Source organism: Sapajus apella, unplaced genomic scaffold (genome assembly GCF_009761245.1).
Source record: "Sapajus apella isolate SASKATOON/1434 unplaced genomic scaffold, GSC_monkey_1.0 scaffold47, whole genome shotgun sequence".
Lineage (NCBI taxonomy): Eukaryota > Metazoa > Chordata > Mammalia > Primates > Cebidae > Sapajus > Sapajus apella.
This window is the reverse complement of record NW_022436987.1, coordinates 4843557-4856297: the sequence shown is the minus strand read 5'-3', so window position 1 is coordinate 4856297 and position 12741 is coordinate 4843557. Positions and strand designations below refer to the sequence as shown.

The following is a 12741-nucleotide window of genomic DNA, read 5'->3' as shown; positions in this document are numbered from 1 at the left end:
TTTTTTTTTGAGACGGAGTTTCGCTCTTGTTGCCCAGGCTGGAGTGCAATGGCGCGATCTCGGCTCACCGCAACCTCCGCCTCCCGGGTTCAGGCAATTCTCCTGCCTCAGCCTCCTGAGTAGCTGGGATTACAGGCACGCGCCACCACGCCCAGCTAATTTTTTGTATTTTTAGTAGAGACGGGGTAGAGACGGGGTTTCACCATGTTGACCAAGATGGTCTCGATCTCTTGACCTCGTGATCTACCCGCCTCGGCCTCCCAAAGTGCTGGGATTACAGGCTTGAGCCACCGCGCCCGGCCAGTCTTCTCTTAATTTTCAAATTTACTTCATTTAGGAGGTACTCAATGAAACAGTAAGAAAACTTGCTTTGTTCAGTGGTTTTGTTTTTTTTTTTTTTTTTTTTTTTTGAGATGGAGTCTTACTCCTGTCATACAGGCTGGAGTGCGGTGGTGCAATCTTGGCTCACGCTCACCGCCGCAACCTCCGTGTCCCAGGTCCAAGTGATTCTCCTGCCTCAGCCTCCCAAGTAGTTGAGATTACAGGCATGTGCCACCATGCCCAGCTAATTTTTGTATTTTTAGTAGAAATGGGGTTTCGCCATGTTGGCCAAGCTGGTCGCAAACTCCTGACCTCAAGTGATCCATCCGTCTCAGCCTCCCAGTGTTGAGATTACAGGAGTGAGCCACCAAGCCAGCCCATGTTTTGTGTTTTAGAAAAACCTACCTCCAGCTGGGCGTGGTGGCTCACACCTGTAGTCCCAGCACTTTGGCAGGCTGAGGCAGGCAGATCATCTGAGGTCAGGAGTTTGAGACCAGCCTGGCCAACATGGAGAAATTACGTCTCTACTAAAAACACAAAATTAGCTGGGCATGATGGCGCATGCCTGTAATCCCAGCTACTTGGGAAGCTAAGGCAGGAGAATCACTTAAAACTGGGAGGCGGAGGTTGCGGAGAATCTCAACTCTTGGGGTGAGCCGAGATTGTACCACTGCACTCCGGCCTGGGCAACAAGAGCGAAACTTCATCTTGGGGAAAAAAAAAAAAAAAAAAAAAAAAAAAAAGAAAGGAAGAAAAAAAAACCTTCTTCCTTTTACCTCTTTTACCTACTTACCTATGCTTAATAATTTGCCTGAAATAATTCATTGTAATTCTCCAAAATATTTTTCTAAGGGTTTACTGAAATGAATAATTTTGTCTCTTACAATAACATACTTAATGGCACCTGAATCAATGAAGTTATTTGGGAGTACTTCTCTACTATTAAGATTAAGACCAACATTCTTAATGGACCCAAACATCTGGCTACCCCTGCCTTGCTTCACAACCACCTTCCCAGGCAGAACTGCCCTACTGGCCAGGATTCATTCAGCATCTACAATTTACTTTGATCTCTCCAACCTCCCGGCTTTCTGCATGTGCCATTCTCTCTATTTGGAACATTCGCCTGCCTTTGCTCCCTGCTTCCCCCCCGCCGCAACCCCGGCTTCTTCACCCAGTTAACCCCTATTCAACCTCCAGATCGCTCCAAAAATCCCTTCCTTGACCTCCCAGACTAACATTCCCTTCTATACATCCCACAGCACCACATACTTTTCTCAATAACACTTACTGCAGTTGTAAATTATGTTTGTGTGATTATACGAATGAAACATTTATGATTTGAGAAAATGCTATGCATCATAACTTATGTTCATAACTGTTGATTCTCAAACTCAGAAAAAAAATACAGTAGACAAAACTCTCACCTGGGGGCGGCTCAAAGAAGGCTTCCTGCTCCTCCTCGATGGGCTCAGTGTCGTTGTGGGCTGTCCGTTTGTGCATGGCCAGTGTGGAGATCTGCTTGTATGTCTTCCCACAGTGGTTACAGTTGTAAGGTTTAGAATGAGTGTGGACAACATGATGTTTGTACAAACTGGAATATTCTGTAAACCTTTTGTCACAACCAGGAACTGTACAAACATATGGCTTTTCCCCTAAAGAACAGAACCAAAAAAAGGTCAACTTGCTAGGCGCAGTGGCTCACGTCTGTAATCCCAGCACTTTGTGGGGCCAAGGCAGGCGGATCACGAGGTCAGGAGATGGAGACCATCCTGGCTAACACAGTGAAACCCCATCTCTACTGAAAACAAACAAAAATTAGCCAGGCATGGTGGCACGCGCCTATAGTTCCAGCTACTCAGGAGGCTGAGGCAGGAGAATCGCTTGAACTCAGGAGGCGGAGGTTGCAGTGAGATGAGATCGAGCCATTGCACTCCAGCCTGGGTGACAAAGCGAGAATCTGTCTCAATAAAAATAAATAAATAAATAAATAGGTCAACTTTTACGTATGTAGGCATGATCATTCCACACTTCCCCTGCAGGGGGTAAAATACCTCTAAAAATAAATAGTTGCCAAATTCCTCCTCATCCCACCATGAGGCAGCACACAAGAAAAGATTCCCTAACTATGGTTTTAACCCAACTCAAAAGGTAGCATGCATCCTTAGTGTTGTCCCCATGCATCAACACCATGTTCCCCTTTATCTCACGGAATGGGAAAAGGATGGAGATGTTACCCAGTTTAACTCTAACCTTGATGAAATTGTAATTTCTTGTTTCTTATAACTAGATAATCTAGATACTGTTAGTGATACTCTACTAATAATGACGATAATAAATGTAAATATTATTGTAACTTATGCAGCTTATCCTAAGAATTTTATAAAGATAATAAAAAAGGATTTTTTTAAAAAGTCTATTAAACATTTGGCCAGGCACAGTGGCTCACATCTATAATCCCAGCAATTTTGGAGGCTGAGGCAGGCAGATTGGCTGAGGTCAAGAGTTCGAGACCAGCCTGACCAACATGAAGAAACCCTGTCTCTACTAAAAATACAAAATCAGGCAGACATGGTGGTGCATGCCTGTAATGCCAGCTACTCGGGAGGCTGTGGCAGGAGAACTGCTTGAACCCAGGAGGTGGAGGAAGCTGCAGTGAGCCAAGATCATGCCACTGGACTCCAGCCTGGGCAACAAGAGCAAAACTCCAACTCAAAAAAAAAAGTCTATTAAACAACGTTAGATATATCAATACACCTAAAAGGACAAACATGTTTCATTTAACTGAACCTGACTTCTTGCATCCAATCAAAAGCTACTGAGTATTCACTAATAGCAAGTAGGCAATACACAGGGAAGTAAGTAATTTTTGTTCTATGAAAAGGCTTAAGAACATTATAGGCAGTACATATATTTTTAGAACTTTTTATTATAGAAAATTTGAAATATACACAAAAGTATAGTGAAATAGTGTATTAACCCCCATGTACCAATCATCCAGCCTCAACTATCAATTCATGACTAATATTGTTTCTTATATTTACTGCCCATTTTCCTCATTCTTCCTCACCCAGGACTATTCTGAAACAGTTCCAGATAACATTCCTTTTCTTTCAGACTGTATATCTAAAAGATGGGTCCCAGTTAAAAAAATATGCAAACAAAACTAATAATGATTACTTAATATCACAAACTATCCAAACAGTGCTAACATATGGTGGTGTGGGGACCTAGAACTGAAAGTAAACTGGAACAAATTAACCTAGTTGTTTAAGTGAATACTACTCTGAAGGTGGGGGAACAAATAAATTAATTAAAGTAACTCATTTATACAGTATTTGATTTATGCCCTCAGTCTTGGGCTCAGTGGCAAAGGTGAGGGGAAGAATTGCAAACAAATATTCAGCACTTTTTTAGTAGGTTTGTTCACTGTAGTGTAAGGGTGAAGTGATTCTGAAACTATTTTAGATGGAATAAAAGACTGAGCAAATGAGTAAATATTTCAAATGCTGCTGGAAGTCAGGGTTACTGCTGTGGAAAAAGGATAACACAAATATGGACCAAGGGAAGGGAAAAAAAAGAACCCTGTGGTGAAATGGAATTGGAGGCATTGGTATGAACTCAAACTTATCAAAGTATGTGTACATATACATGTCCTGGTTTATTCTCATTCGACACATTCCTTGAGTAATTGCACTGTTCAATGGTTCTAAACACAGTAAACCCATCTAAAAGTAACAAGATATCACACTAACGTACTATAACACAAGTCTTATACATACAGTAATTGGCGATTGCTTCCTGTCCTCTGCCCAGTTCCCATTCTCAGCACCACGCTCTTACCAATTGAGCTAACCGACCGTCCGACCCAGTTCCCATTCTCAAATCAGGCAGGTTAATGCCTTTGGGAGGCCTAGGCAGGCAGATCACCTGAGGAAAAATCAGCCCAGTTGATATTTAGGCTAGAGCAGAAATTGCCACTAGGTGGCACCAAATCACAGCCAAGAGGCAAATCTATTTGGATTGTGCTTTTGCACTCCCTTACTGGCTAGCTGCATAGCCTCATGTGAGTCATCTGACTAGCCTTGCAAAAAAGAAAAAGAAAAAAAGGAGTGCATTTCACAGAGCTGAATCTTTACACTCTGTTGGATAGTGTGGGCATTTATTGTAGCAGTTACTTGATCATGAGCCAATCATTTCTTCCAAAGACCTGGGGAGCTTTTAATATATCCCGATGCCTGTGACTCGCCCCAGTACAATTATGTCAGAATCTTTGCAGACAGGATCTGGAGAATCAGTCTATTTCAAAGAGCTATATTTAATATGCAGCCTCATTCGAGAGCACTGCTCTATATAAATGTTCCAAAGACATCAATATGGCCAAACTTAATGTAGGCATCTCTCTTATTTTGCCTTTAAAATGTGCTGAATGGCTAGCTTTCAGATAATTAGTCTGTATTCCATTACTTTTTTTTCTTTTTGAGACAGAATCTTACTCTGTCGCCCAGACTGGAGTGCAATGGCATGATGTCAGCTCACTGCAACCTCTGCTTCCCAGGTTCAAACAATTCTTCTGCCTCAGCCCTCCGAGTAGCTGGGATTACCAGGCGCACACTACCACGTCCAGTTAATTTTTTGTATTTTAGAGAGGGGGTTTCACTGTGTTGCCCAGGCTGGTCTTGAACTCCTGAGCTCAGGCAATCTACCTGCCTCAGCCTCACAAAGTGCTGGGATTGCAGGCATGAGCTACTGAGCCTAGCTCTATATTCCATTACTTTAAATGGGAAAAATAATGTTTTCTCAGCCCATCCAAAAAGCCCCTGACATTTTCTCCAATTATCACAATAAGGCTCTTAAGCACTTATAAGAAGCAGCACTGAAAACATCAATTATTTATTTATTTAGGACAGAGTCTCGCTTTGTTGCCAGGCTGGGCTGCAGTGGCGCAATCTCGGCTCACTGCAACGTCCGCCTACTGGGTTAAAGCGATTCTCCTGCCTCAGCCTCCTGAATAGCTGGGAACATGGGTGCATGCCACCATACCCAGCTAATTTTTTTGTCTTTTTAGTAAAGACGGGGTTTCACCATGTTGGCCAGGATGGTCTCGATCTCTTGACCTTGTGATCCGCCTGCTTCAGCCTCCCCAGGAGTGCTGGGATTACAGGTGAGCCACCATGCCCGGCTTATTTATTTTTTTGAGATGGAGTTTTGCTCTTGTTTCCCAGGCTGGAGTGCAGTGGCGTAATCTCAGGTCATTGCAACCTCTACCTCCCGGGTTCAAGCGATTCTCCTGCCTCAGCCATCCAAGTAGCTGGGATTACAGGTGCCCACCGCCACGCCTAATTTTTATATTTTTTAGTACAGATGGGGTTTCACCATATTGGCCAGGCTGGTCATAAACCCCAGACTTCAGGTGATCTGTCCACCTTGGCCTCCCAAAGTGCTGGAATTACAGGTGTGAGCCAGTATGCCTGGCCATAATTAATTAACAGTAAGTGAACTCATTTGTAGGTACATGTTTTGTTTTTTTTTTTTTTTTTTTTTTAAAGATGGGGTTTCTCCATGATGGCCAGGCTGGTCTTGAACCCCTGACCTCAGGGGATCCACCCACCTCAGCCTCCCAAAGTGCTAGGATTACAGGCGTGAGCCACCACGACCGGCCTCAGGTACATGTTTATGTGTAGTACATAACAACTGAGTATCAGGGCTGGAGGTGATGGCTAATGCCTGTAATCCCAGCACTTTGGGAGGCAGTGGCGGATGGATCACCTGAGGTCAGGAGTTCAAGATTAGTCTGGCCAATATGGTAAAACTCTGTCTCTACTAAAAATACAAAAATCAGCCAGGTGTGATGGCACACACCTGTAATTCCAGCTACTCAGGAGGCTGAGGCAGGAGAATCAGTTGAACCCGGAAGGCGGAGGTTGCAGTGAGCCAAGATCACAACAGTGCACTCCAGTCTGAACAACAGATGGAGACTCTGTCTTAAAAAAAAAAAAAAAGGTCTTTTAATTTTGAATTAACACAAGATAAGATTACCCTTAATACCAGTAATAAAACTATATTAAAAATTTTCTGGCCAGGCACGGTGGCTCACGCCTATAATCCCAGCACTTTGGGAGGCTGAGGTGGGCGGATCACAAGGTCAAGAGTTTGAGACCAGTCTGGCCAATATGGTGAAACCCTTTCTCTACTAAAAATGCAAAAATTAGTCGGGCGTGGTAGTGGGTGCCTGTAGTCCCAGCTACTCAGGAGGCTGAGGCAGGAGAGTTGCTTGCACCCAGGAGGTGGAGGTTGCAGTGAGCCGAGACTGTGCCACTGCCCTACAGCCTGGGTGGCAGAGTGAGACTCTGTCTCAAAAAAAAAGAATTTTTTAAATAAAACTAATGCACATCCTGTACTACTCTCACATTTGCCTTTCCATTCTCATCCACCAAAAATACATCCACAAAATGGAGCATCAAAATTAAAAGCTTCTCAGTATCAAGAGAATTAAAAAACCAGCCATAGAATGGAAGAAAATATTTGTAAATTATACATCTGATAAGAGACTTGGATCTAGAATTAGAAAGTCACACAACTCAGTAATAGAGACAACCCAATTTTTAAAATGGGCAAAGGATCTGAATAGACATTTCTCCAAAGAAGATACACACGTCTAATAAATACATTAAAAAAATGTTTCAGCCAGGAGCGGTGGCTCACTCCTGTAATCCCAGCACTTTGGGAGGCCAAAGTGGGAGGATCACAAACTCATGAGTTTGAGACCAGCCTGGCCAACATGGTGAAACTCCGTCTCTATTAAAAATGCAAAATTCGGGCCAGGTGCGGTGGCTCACGCCTGTAATCCCAGCACTTTGGGAGGCCGAGGCGGGTGGATCACGAGGTCAAGAGATCGAGACCATCCTGGTCAACTGGTGAAACCCCGTCTCTACTAAAAATACAAAAAATTAGCTGGGCATGGTAGCACGTGCCTGTAATCCCAGCTACTCAGGAGGCTGAGGCAGGAGAATTGCCTGAACCCGGGAGTCGGAGGTTGCGGTGAGCCGAGATCGCGCCATTGCACTCCAGCCTGGGTAACAAGAGTGAAACTCCGTCTCAAAAAAAAAAAAAAAAAGCAAAATTCATCCAGGCAGTGGCAGGTGCCTGTAATCCCAGCTACTTAGGAGGCTGAGGCAGAAGCATTGCTTCAACCGAGGAGGCAGAGGTTGCAGTAAGCCAAGATTGCACCACTGCACTCCAGCCTGGGCGACAGAGCAAGACTCCGTCTTGGGGGAAAAAAAAGATGCTTCACATCATTAGCCATCAGGAAAATGCAAATCAGAAGTCAGAATGATTCATGCCCACCCAGGAATGCCAAAAAAAAAAAAAAAAAAAAAAAAGTCAGAATGAGATACCAATTCATACCTTCCAAGATGGCTATAATCAAAAAAGACAGATAATAACAACTGTTAGCTGGGATGTGGGGAAACTGGAACCTATATACATTGCTGGTAAGATTGTAAAATGGTGCAGCCACTTCAGAGAACAGTTTGGAAGTTCCTAAAATGTCAAGCACTGAGTTAGCATATGACCCAGCAAGTCCACTCCTAAGCACACCAAAGAGAAATAAAAACATGTCCACATAAAAACTTGTACATGAATGCTCATAGCCTATAAAGAATACATGATATACGTAAACTATTATTATTCATAATAGCCAGAAAGCAAAAACAGCTGATGAATGAATAAACAAAAATGTGGTATACCATATAATGAAATACTATTAAATTACTGAAAAACGAAATAATTTAAAAGATGCTACGATATGGCTGAACTTTATGCTAAGAGAACGAACTCAGACAAAAACCCCACATACTGCATGATTCCATTTATATGACCATGTCCAGAATGGGAAAACCCATAAGAGGGAAAGTAGATTCGTGATTGCTTACAGCTGGCAGGTGGAGTGGGGAAAGGATTCCTCCTAAGTATGGAGTTTCTTTTAGGGGAAATGAAAATAATTCTAAAATTGAATTGTGATGAAGGTTGCACAATCTTGTGAATATACCAAAAAACACTGAATCATATACTTTAAATGGATGAATTGTACAGTATAGTATGTATTGTATAGTATATGAATATAGTATATCAATAAAGCAGTTTACCAAAAAAAAAGAATATATCCATAGACCACCCTTCCACCTCTCAAGCTTCTCAAAGTCCAGTCTAAGAAACACCTTAACTAGGACAGCACAACACACAAGGCCTCTGGCTACCTCTCAGAACTCACTTTGTAGAAATCTACATGTACTTGATGCTCCTGTCATATGGAACCACTGAGTATCATGCTTTTTCATATCTTTGTGCCTTTTCCCATGACGTTTTCCCTGCCAGGAATGCCCTTCTCTCATATGTGGCAAACTTCAGGATTAAGTCTGTATGTCAAATTTCCCTCGAAAGCATTCCCAGAATGCTTCTCCCATTCCCACAGAAGTGACTGCTCCCTGTTCTGCTCCCATAGAATCTTGTCCATATAATGGGAGACACTCTGCAGCAACTGTATGTCTACTCTCTCTTCCCAAGTAGCCTGCCCTTGATAATGTCTTATCTCTCTCTATTTGATGCCTGACAGGAGATACTCAATAACTGTCTCTTGAACAAATGAATGTATGAATGTTAAGGTGAAACTTTTTAAAGTTGCTTAACATCTTTCCACCATGCCAAGTGATAGAAAGGAGGGAAGAGATTAGTTGGAAATGGTTTCTGGAAAAGGCAGGAGTTAAACTGAGCCTTGGAAGATTTAAAAAAAAAAAAAGATCAGAGAGTGTTACCTGTGTGTATCCTCACATGGTTTTTATAATTGGTTGCACTGGCAAATGCCCTCCCACATCCTGGCTCTGTGCAGTAGTAAGGTCTTTCTCCTGTGTGTGTCCTAACGTGCACTTTTCTGATATTTGATGTTGTAAAGGACCGACCGCAGCCTTCGAAGGGACACTTAAAGGGCCTTTCTCCTGAAAATATAAAGGGTAATACATTAAATGGTGCAAAAATATACAGAAGACTGAAACCTCTTATCCTTCAATCCTCCCTAAGATCATGCTCAAGACTCTAGCCTTCTTGTGCTGAGCTTCACTTTCAAGCATTTCTTTTTTGGGGGGAAACTGCATCTTTCACTCCAAACTTAAATGTACATAAAAAACCAGGAATGGTATTCAAAACTAATCACTGATTACATGGCTCTCCAAGACAGAATCATCCAGGTAGGCAAAAAATGAGCTATAAAAAGCAAGAAGAAAACATAGGAAATACACAAGAAAAATACAGTCAAGAACATGGATTAAATTAGAACACAGAGTTCCCTAAAAGCTTATCTCCTACTTGATTTATTCTATAATATCTTGAAGGAAAATAATTTTTGCTCTTTAAAAATATGGTGTTTTGCAGACAGGCACAGTGGCTCATGCCTATAATCCCAGCATTTTGAGAGGTCAAGACAGGCAGATCACAAGGTCAGGAGTTCCGAGACCATCCTGACCAACATGGTGAAACACTCTCTCTACTAATACAAAAATTAGCCGGGCATGGTGGTGCACATCTGTAATCCCAGCTACTCAGGAGGCTGAGGCAGAAGAATCGCCTGAACCCAGGAGAAGGAGGTTGCAGTGAGCTGACATTGCACTATGGCACTCCAACGTGGGCAACAGAGTGAGACTCCATCTCCAAAACAACAACAACAACAAAAAATGGTGTTTTGACCAGCCTGGCCAACATGGTGAAACCCTGTCTCTACTAAAAATACAAAAAATCAGCCGGGCATGGTGGCACACACCTATAATCCCAGCTACTTGGGAGGTTGAGGCAGGAGAACTGCTTGAACCTGGGAGGCGGAGGTTGCAGCGAGCCAAGATCGTGCCACTGCACTCCAACCTGCGTGACAGAATGAGACTCCATCTTAAGGAAAAAAAATGGTGTTTTAACTAATATTCAACAAGATAATGCCTAACATTAACTGTATTAGGAAATAATAGGTTCAACAACTACTTCTTATTGAACCAAAAGAAAAAAAAAAAAGAAAATCTAGGGCCTAGCATACAATATATGTCAAAAATACCTGCTGGACATACTCCTCCTCCTGTCATAATCTAAGTTTATGAAAATGTCTGGCCAGGTATAGTAGTGCATGCCTGTATTCCCAGCACTTTGAGAGGTAAGGCAAGTGGATCACTTGAGCCCAGGAGTTCAACACCAGCCTGGGCAATATGGCAAAACCCTAGCTCTACAAAAAATTAGCCAGGAGTGGTGGTGCACACTGGTAGTCCCAGCTATTCCAAAGGGTGAGATGGGGGGTTTGGGGGGATCACCTGAGCCCAAGAAGTTGAGGCCGTAGTGAGCCGTGATTGTGCCATTGTACACCAGCCTGGGCATCAAAGTAAGATACTGTCTCAAAAAAACAACAACGACAACAACAAAAAACTGCTTTAACAATTATGTTCCTTTCCTTCATATTTGCTTTATACAATCTTGGAACATGAAAGGTCTTTAAACTGTCAAGCAAGAAGTAGCCTTTGCTTTTAATTCCCATGTACCCTTTTCTAGGATGAGCTCAAATTACGCAAACAACTTCTGAGGAAGGAAAAAAAAAACTCTATGTAGACAGATACAGATATTTATCCATATATAGTAAGTTTGTTAAATTTTTTGACACGGAGCCTCACTATGTTACTCAGGCTGGAATGCAGTGGCTCTTCACAGGCACGATGGTTACACACTGCAGCCTCGAACTCCTGCCCTCAAGCAATCCTCCCACCCCAGCCTCCTGGGTAGCTGGGACCACAGGCATATGCCACCACACCTGACTAGTTTATTTTTCTTTTTGTCAAATGAAATTATGATTTCCCTATTGGTGGAACCATTCCAAAAGATTTCTTCCTGTTAAGTATGAAATCATTTTAAAAGGAGCAGAAATCTTTGATCCTATCTTTAGTAAGTTTTATTTACTATGTCAGCCTAAGGAGAACAAAGAGTTTATCTTGGGCAAGTCTCTTCTCTTGTATCTGGATGACCTCTAAAGTATTCCCAGCTCTGACATGCTATGATAGGGAATCAACTATTCCAGGATAATTTTCACTGTGTTACTACTCTGATTCTGTAACATTATGTTTTGTTTTTGCACTGAAATCTTCTGTGTTTGTTACAGAAGTCCCTATGCTCCTTACTCAATCCAACACTATACCAATGAAAAATCATGATTTTAAAGCTGTTATATGAACATGTGGTTTGACAAATGAATACTACAAAAGAAATCACAATCCTGACATTTTATTTATTTATTTGTTTATTTATTTATTTTTTATTTTTATTTTTTTAATTTTTTTTTTTTTGAGACGGAGTTTCGCTCTTGTTACCCAGGCTGGAGTGCAATGGCACGATCTTGGCTCACCGCAACCTCCGACTCCTGGGTTCAGGCAATTCTCCTGCCTCAGCCTCCTGAGTAGCTGGGATTACAGGCACGTGCCACCATGCCCAGCTAATTTTTTGTAGTTTTTAGTAGAGACGGGGTTTCACGGTGTTGACCAGGATGGTCTCGATCTCTTGACCTCGTGATCCACCCGCCTCGGCCTCCCAAAGTGCTGGGATTACAGGCTTGAGCCACCGCGCCCGGCCTTTATTTTTCTTGAGACGGAGTTTTGCTCGTTACCCAGGCTGGAGTGCAATGGCGCGATCTCGGCTCACCGCAACCTCCGCGTCCTGGGTTCAAGCAATTCTCCTGCCTCAGCCTCCCGAGTAGCTGGGACTACAGGCACGTGCTACTGGGCTCAGCTAATTTTTTTTTTGTATGTTTAGTAGAGACGGGGTTTCACCATATTGACCAGGATGGTCTCAATCTCTTGACCTCATGATCCACCCGCCTCAGCCTCCCAAAGTGCTGGGATTATAGGCGTGAGTCACCGCACCTGGCCTGACATTTTAAAATCAATATTTATAAAATTAGACTATTTGGTTTTATATAACTTTTATATAACAAGTTGGTTTTATTTGCAAATCCAAATAGAATTTACAGGGGCTTGGAAATACTTGCCTCTGAAACAATAAATAAAAAGTGCATGAATGAGATGGAAGCAGAGACCTACAGCTCTGTTCCTGAATGTTGTAAAGTCAATTTGGGGTCATACTTGAGCTGCAAGTTAAACATTAACAGCTTCAAGAATCCTACATAGAAATTAGCTAAACTATTTCAGCTATTTCTGCACATGGGGATACAGTCATAATACCATGTTTAAAACAACTATACTAAAATCCCAAATTAAATTATCTTATACTGTAATATTTAGTCAACAGCTTATAAGAGCATCTCTTTTTTTTTTTTTTTTTTTTTTTTTTTTGGGAAAAAGATTTTCACTTTTGTTACCCAGGCTGGAGTGCAATGGCGCGATCTCG

General features: G+C 42.3%; 1 protein-coding gene across 7 annotated transcripts in view; it reads right to left on the bottom strand.

The window, feature by feature from the left end:
* Positions 1–12741, bottom strand: part of ZNF143 (zinc finger protein 143) — a 76765-nt gene that overhangs the window by 23315 nt on the left and 40709 nt on the right. For all 7 annotated transcript variants that reach the window (XM_032240712.1, XM_032240711.1, XM_032240708.1 and 4 more), the window contains 2 exons: positions 9135–9314; positions 1749–1976 (listed from right to left, as the gene is read on the bottom strand). In XM_032240712.1, coding sequence (XP_032096603.1) covers positions 1749–1976; positions 9135–9314 — 408 coding nt within the window. The remainder of the gene's footprint in view (positions 1–1748; positions 1977–9134; positions 9315–12741) is intronic.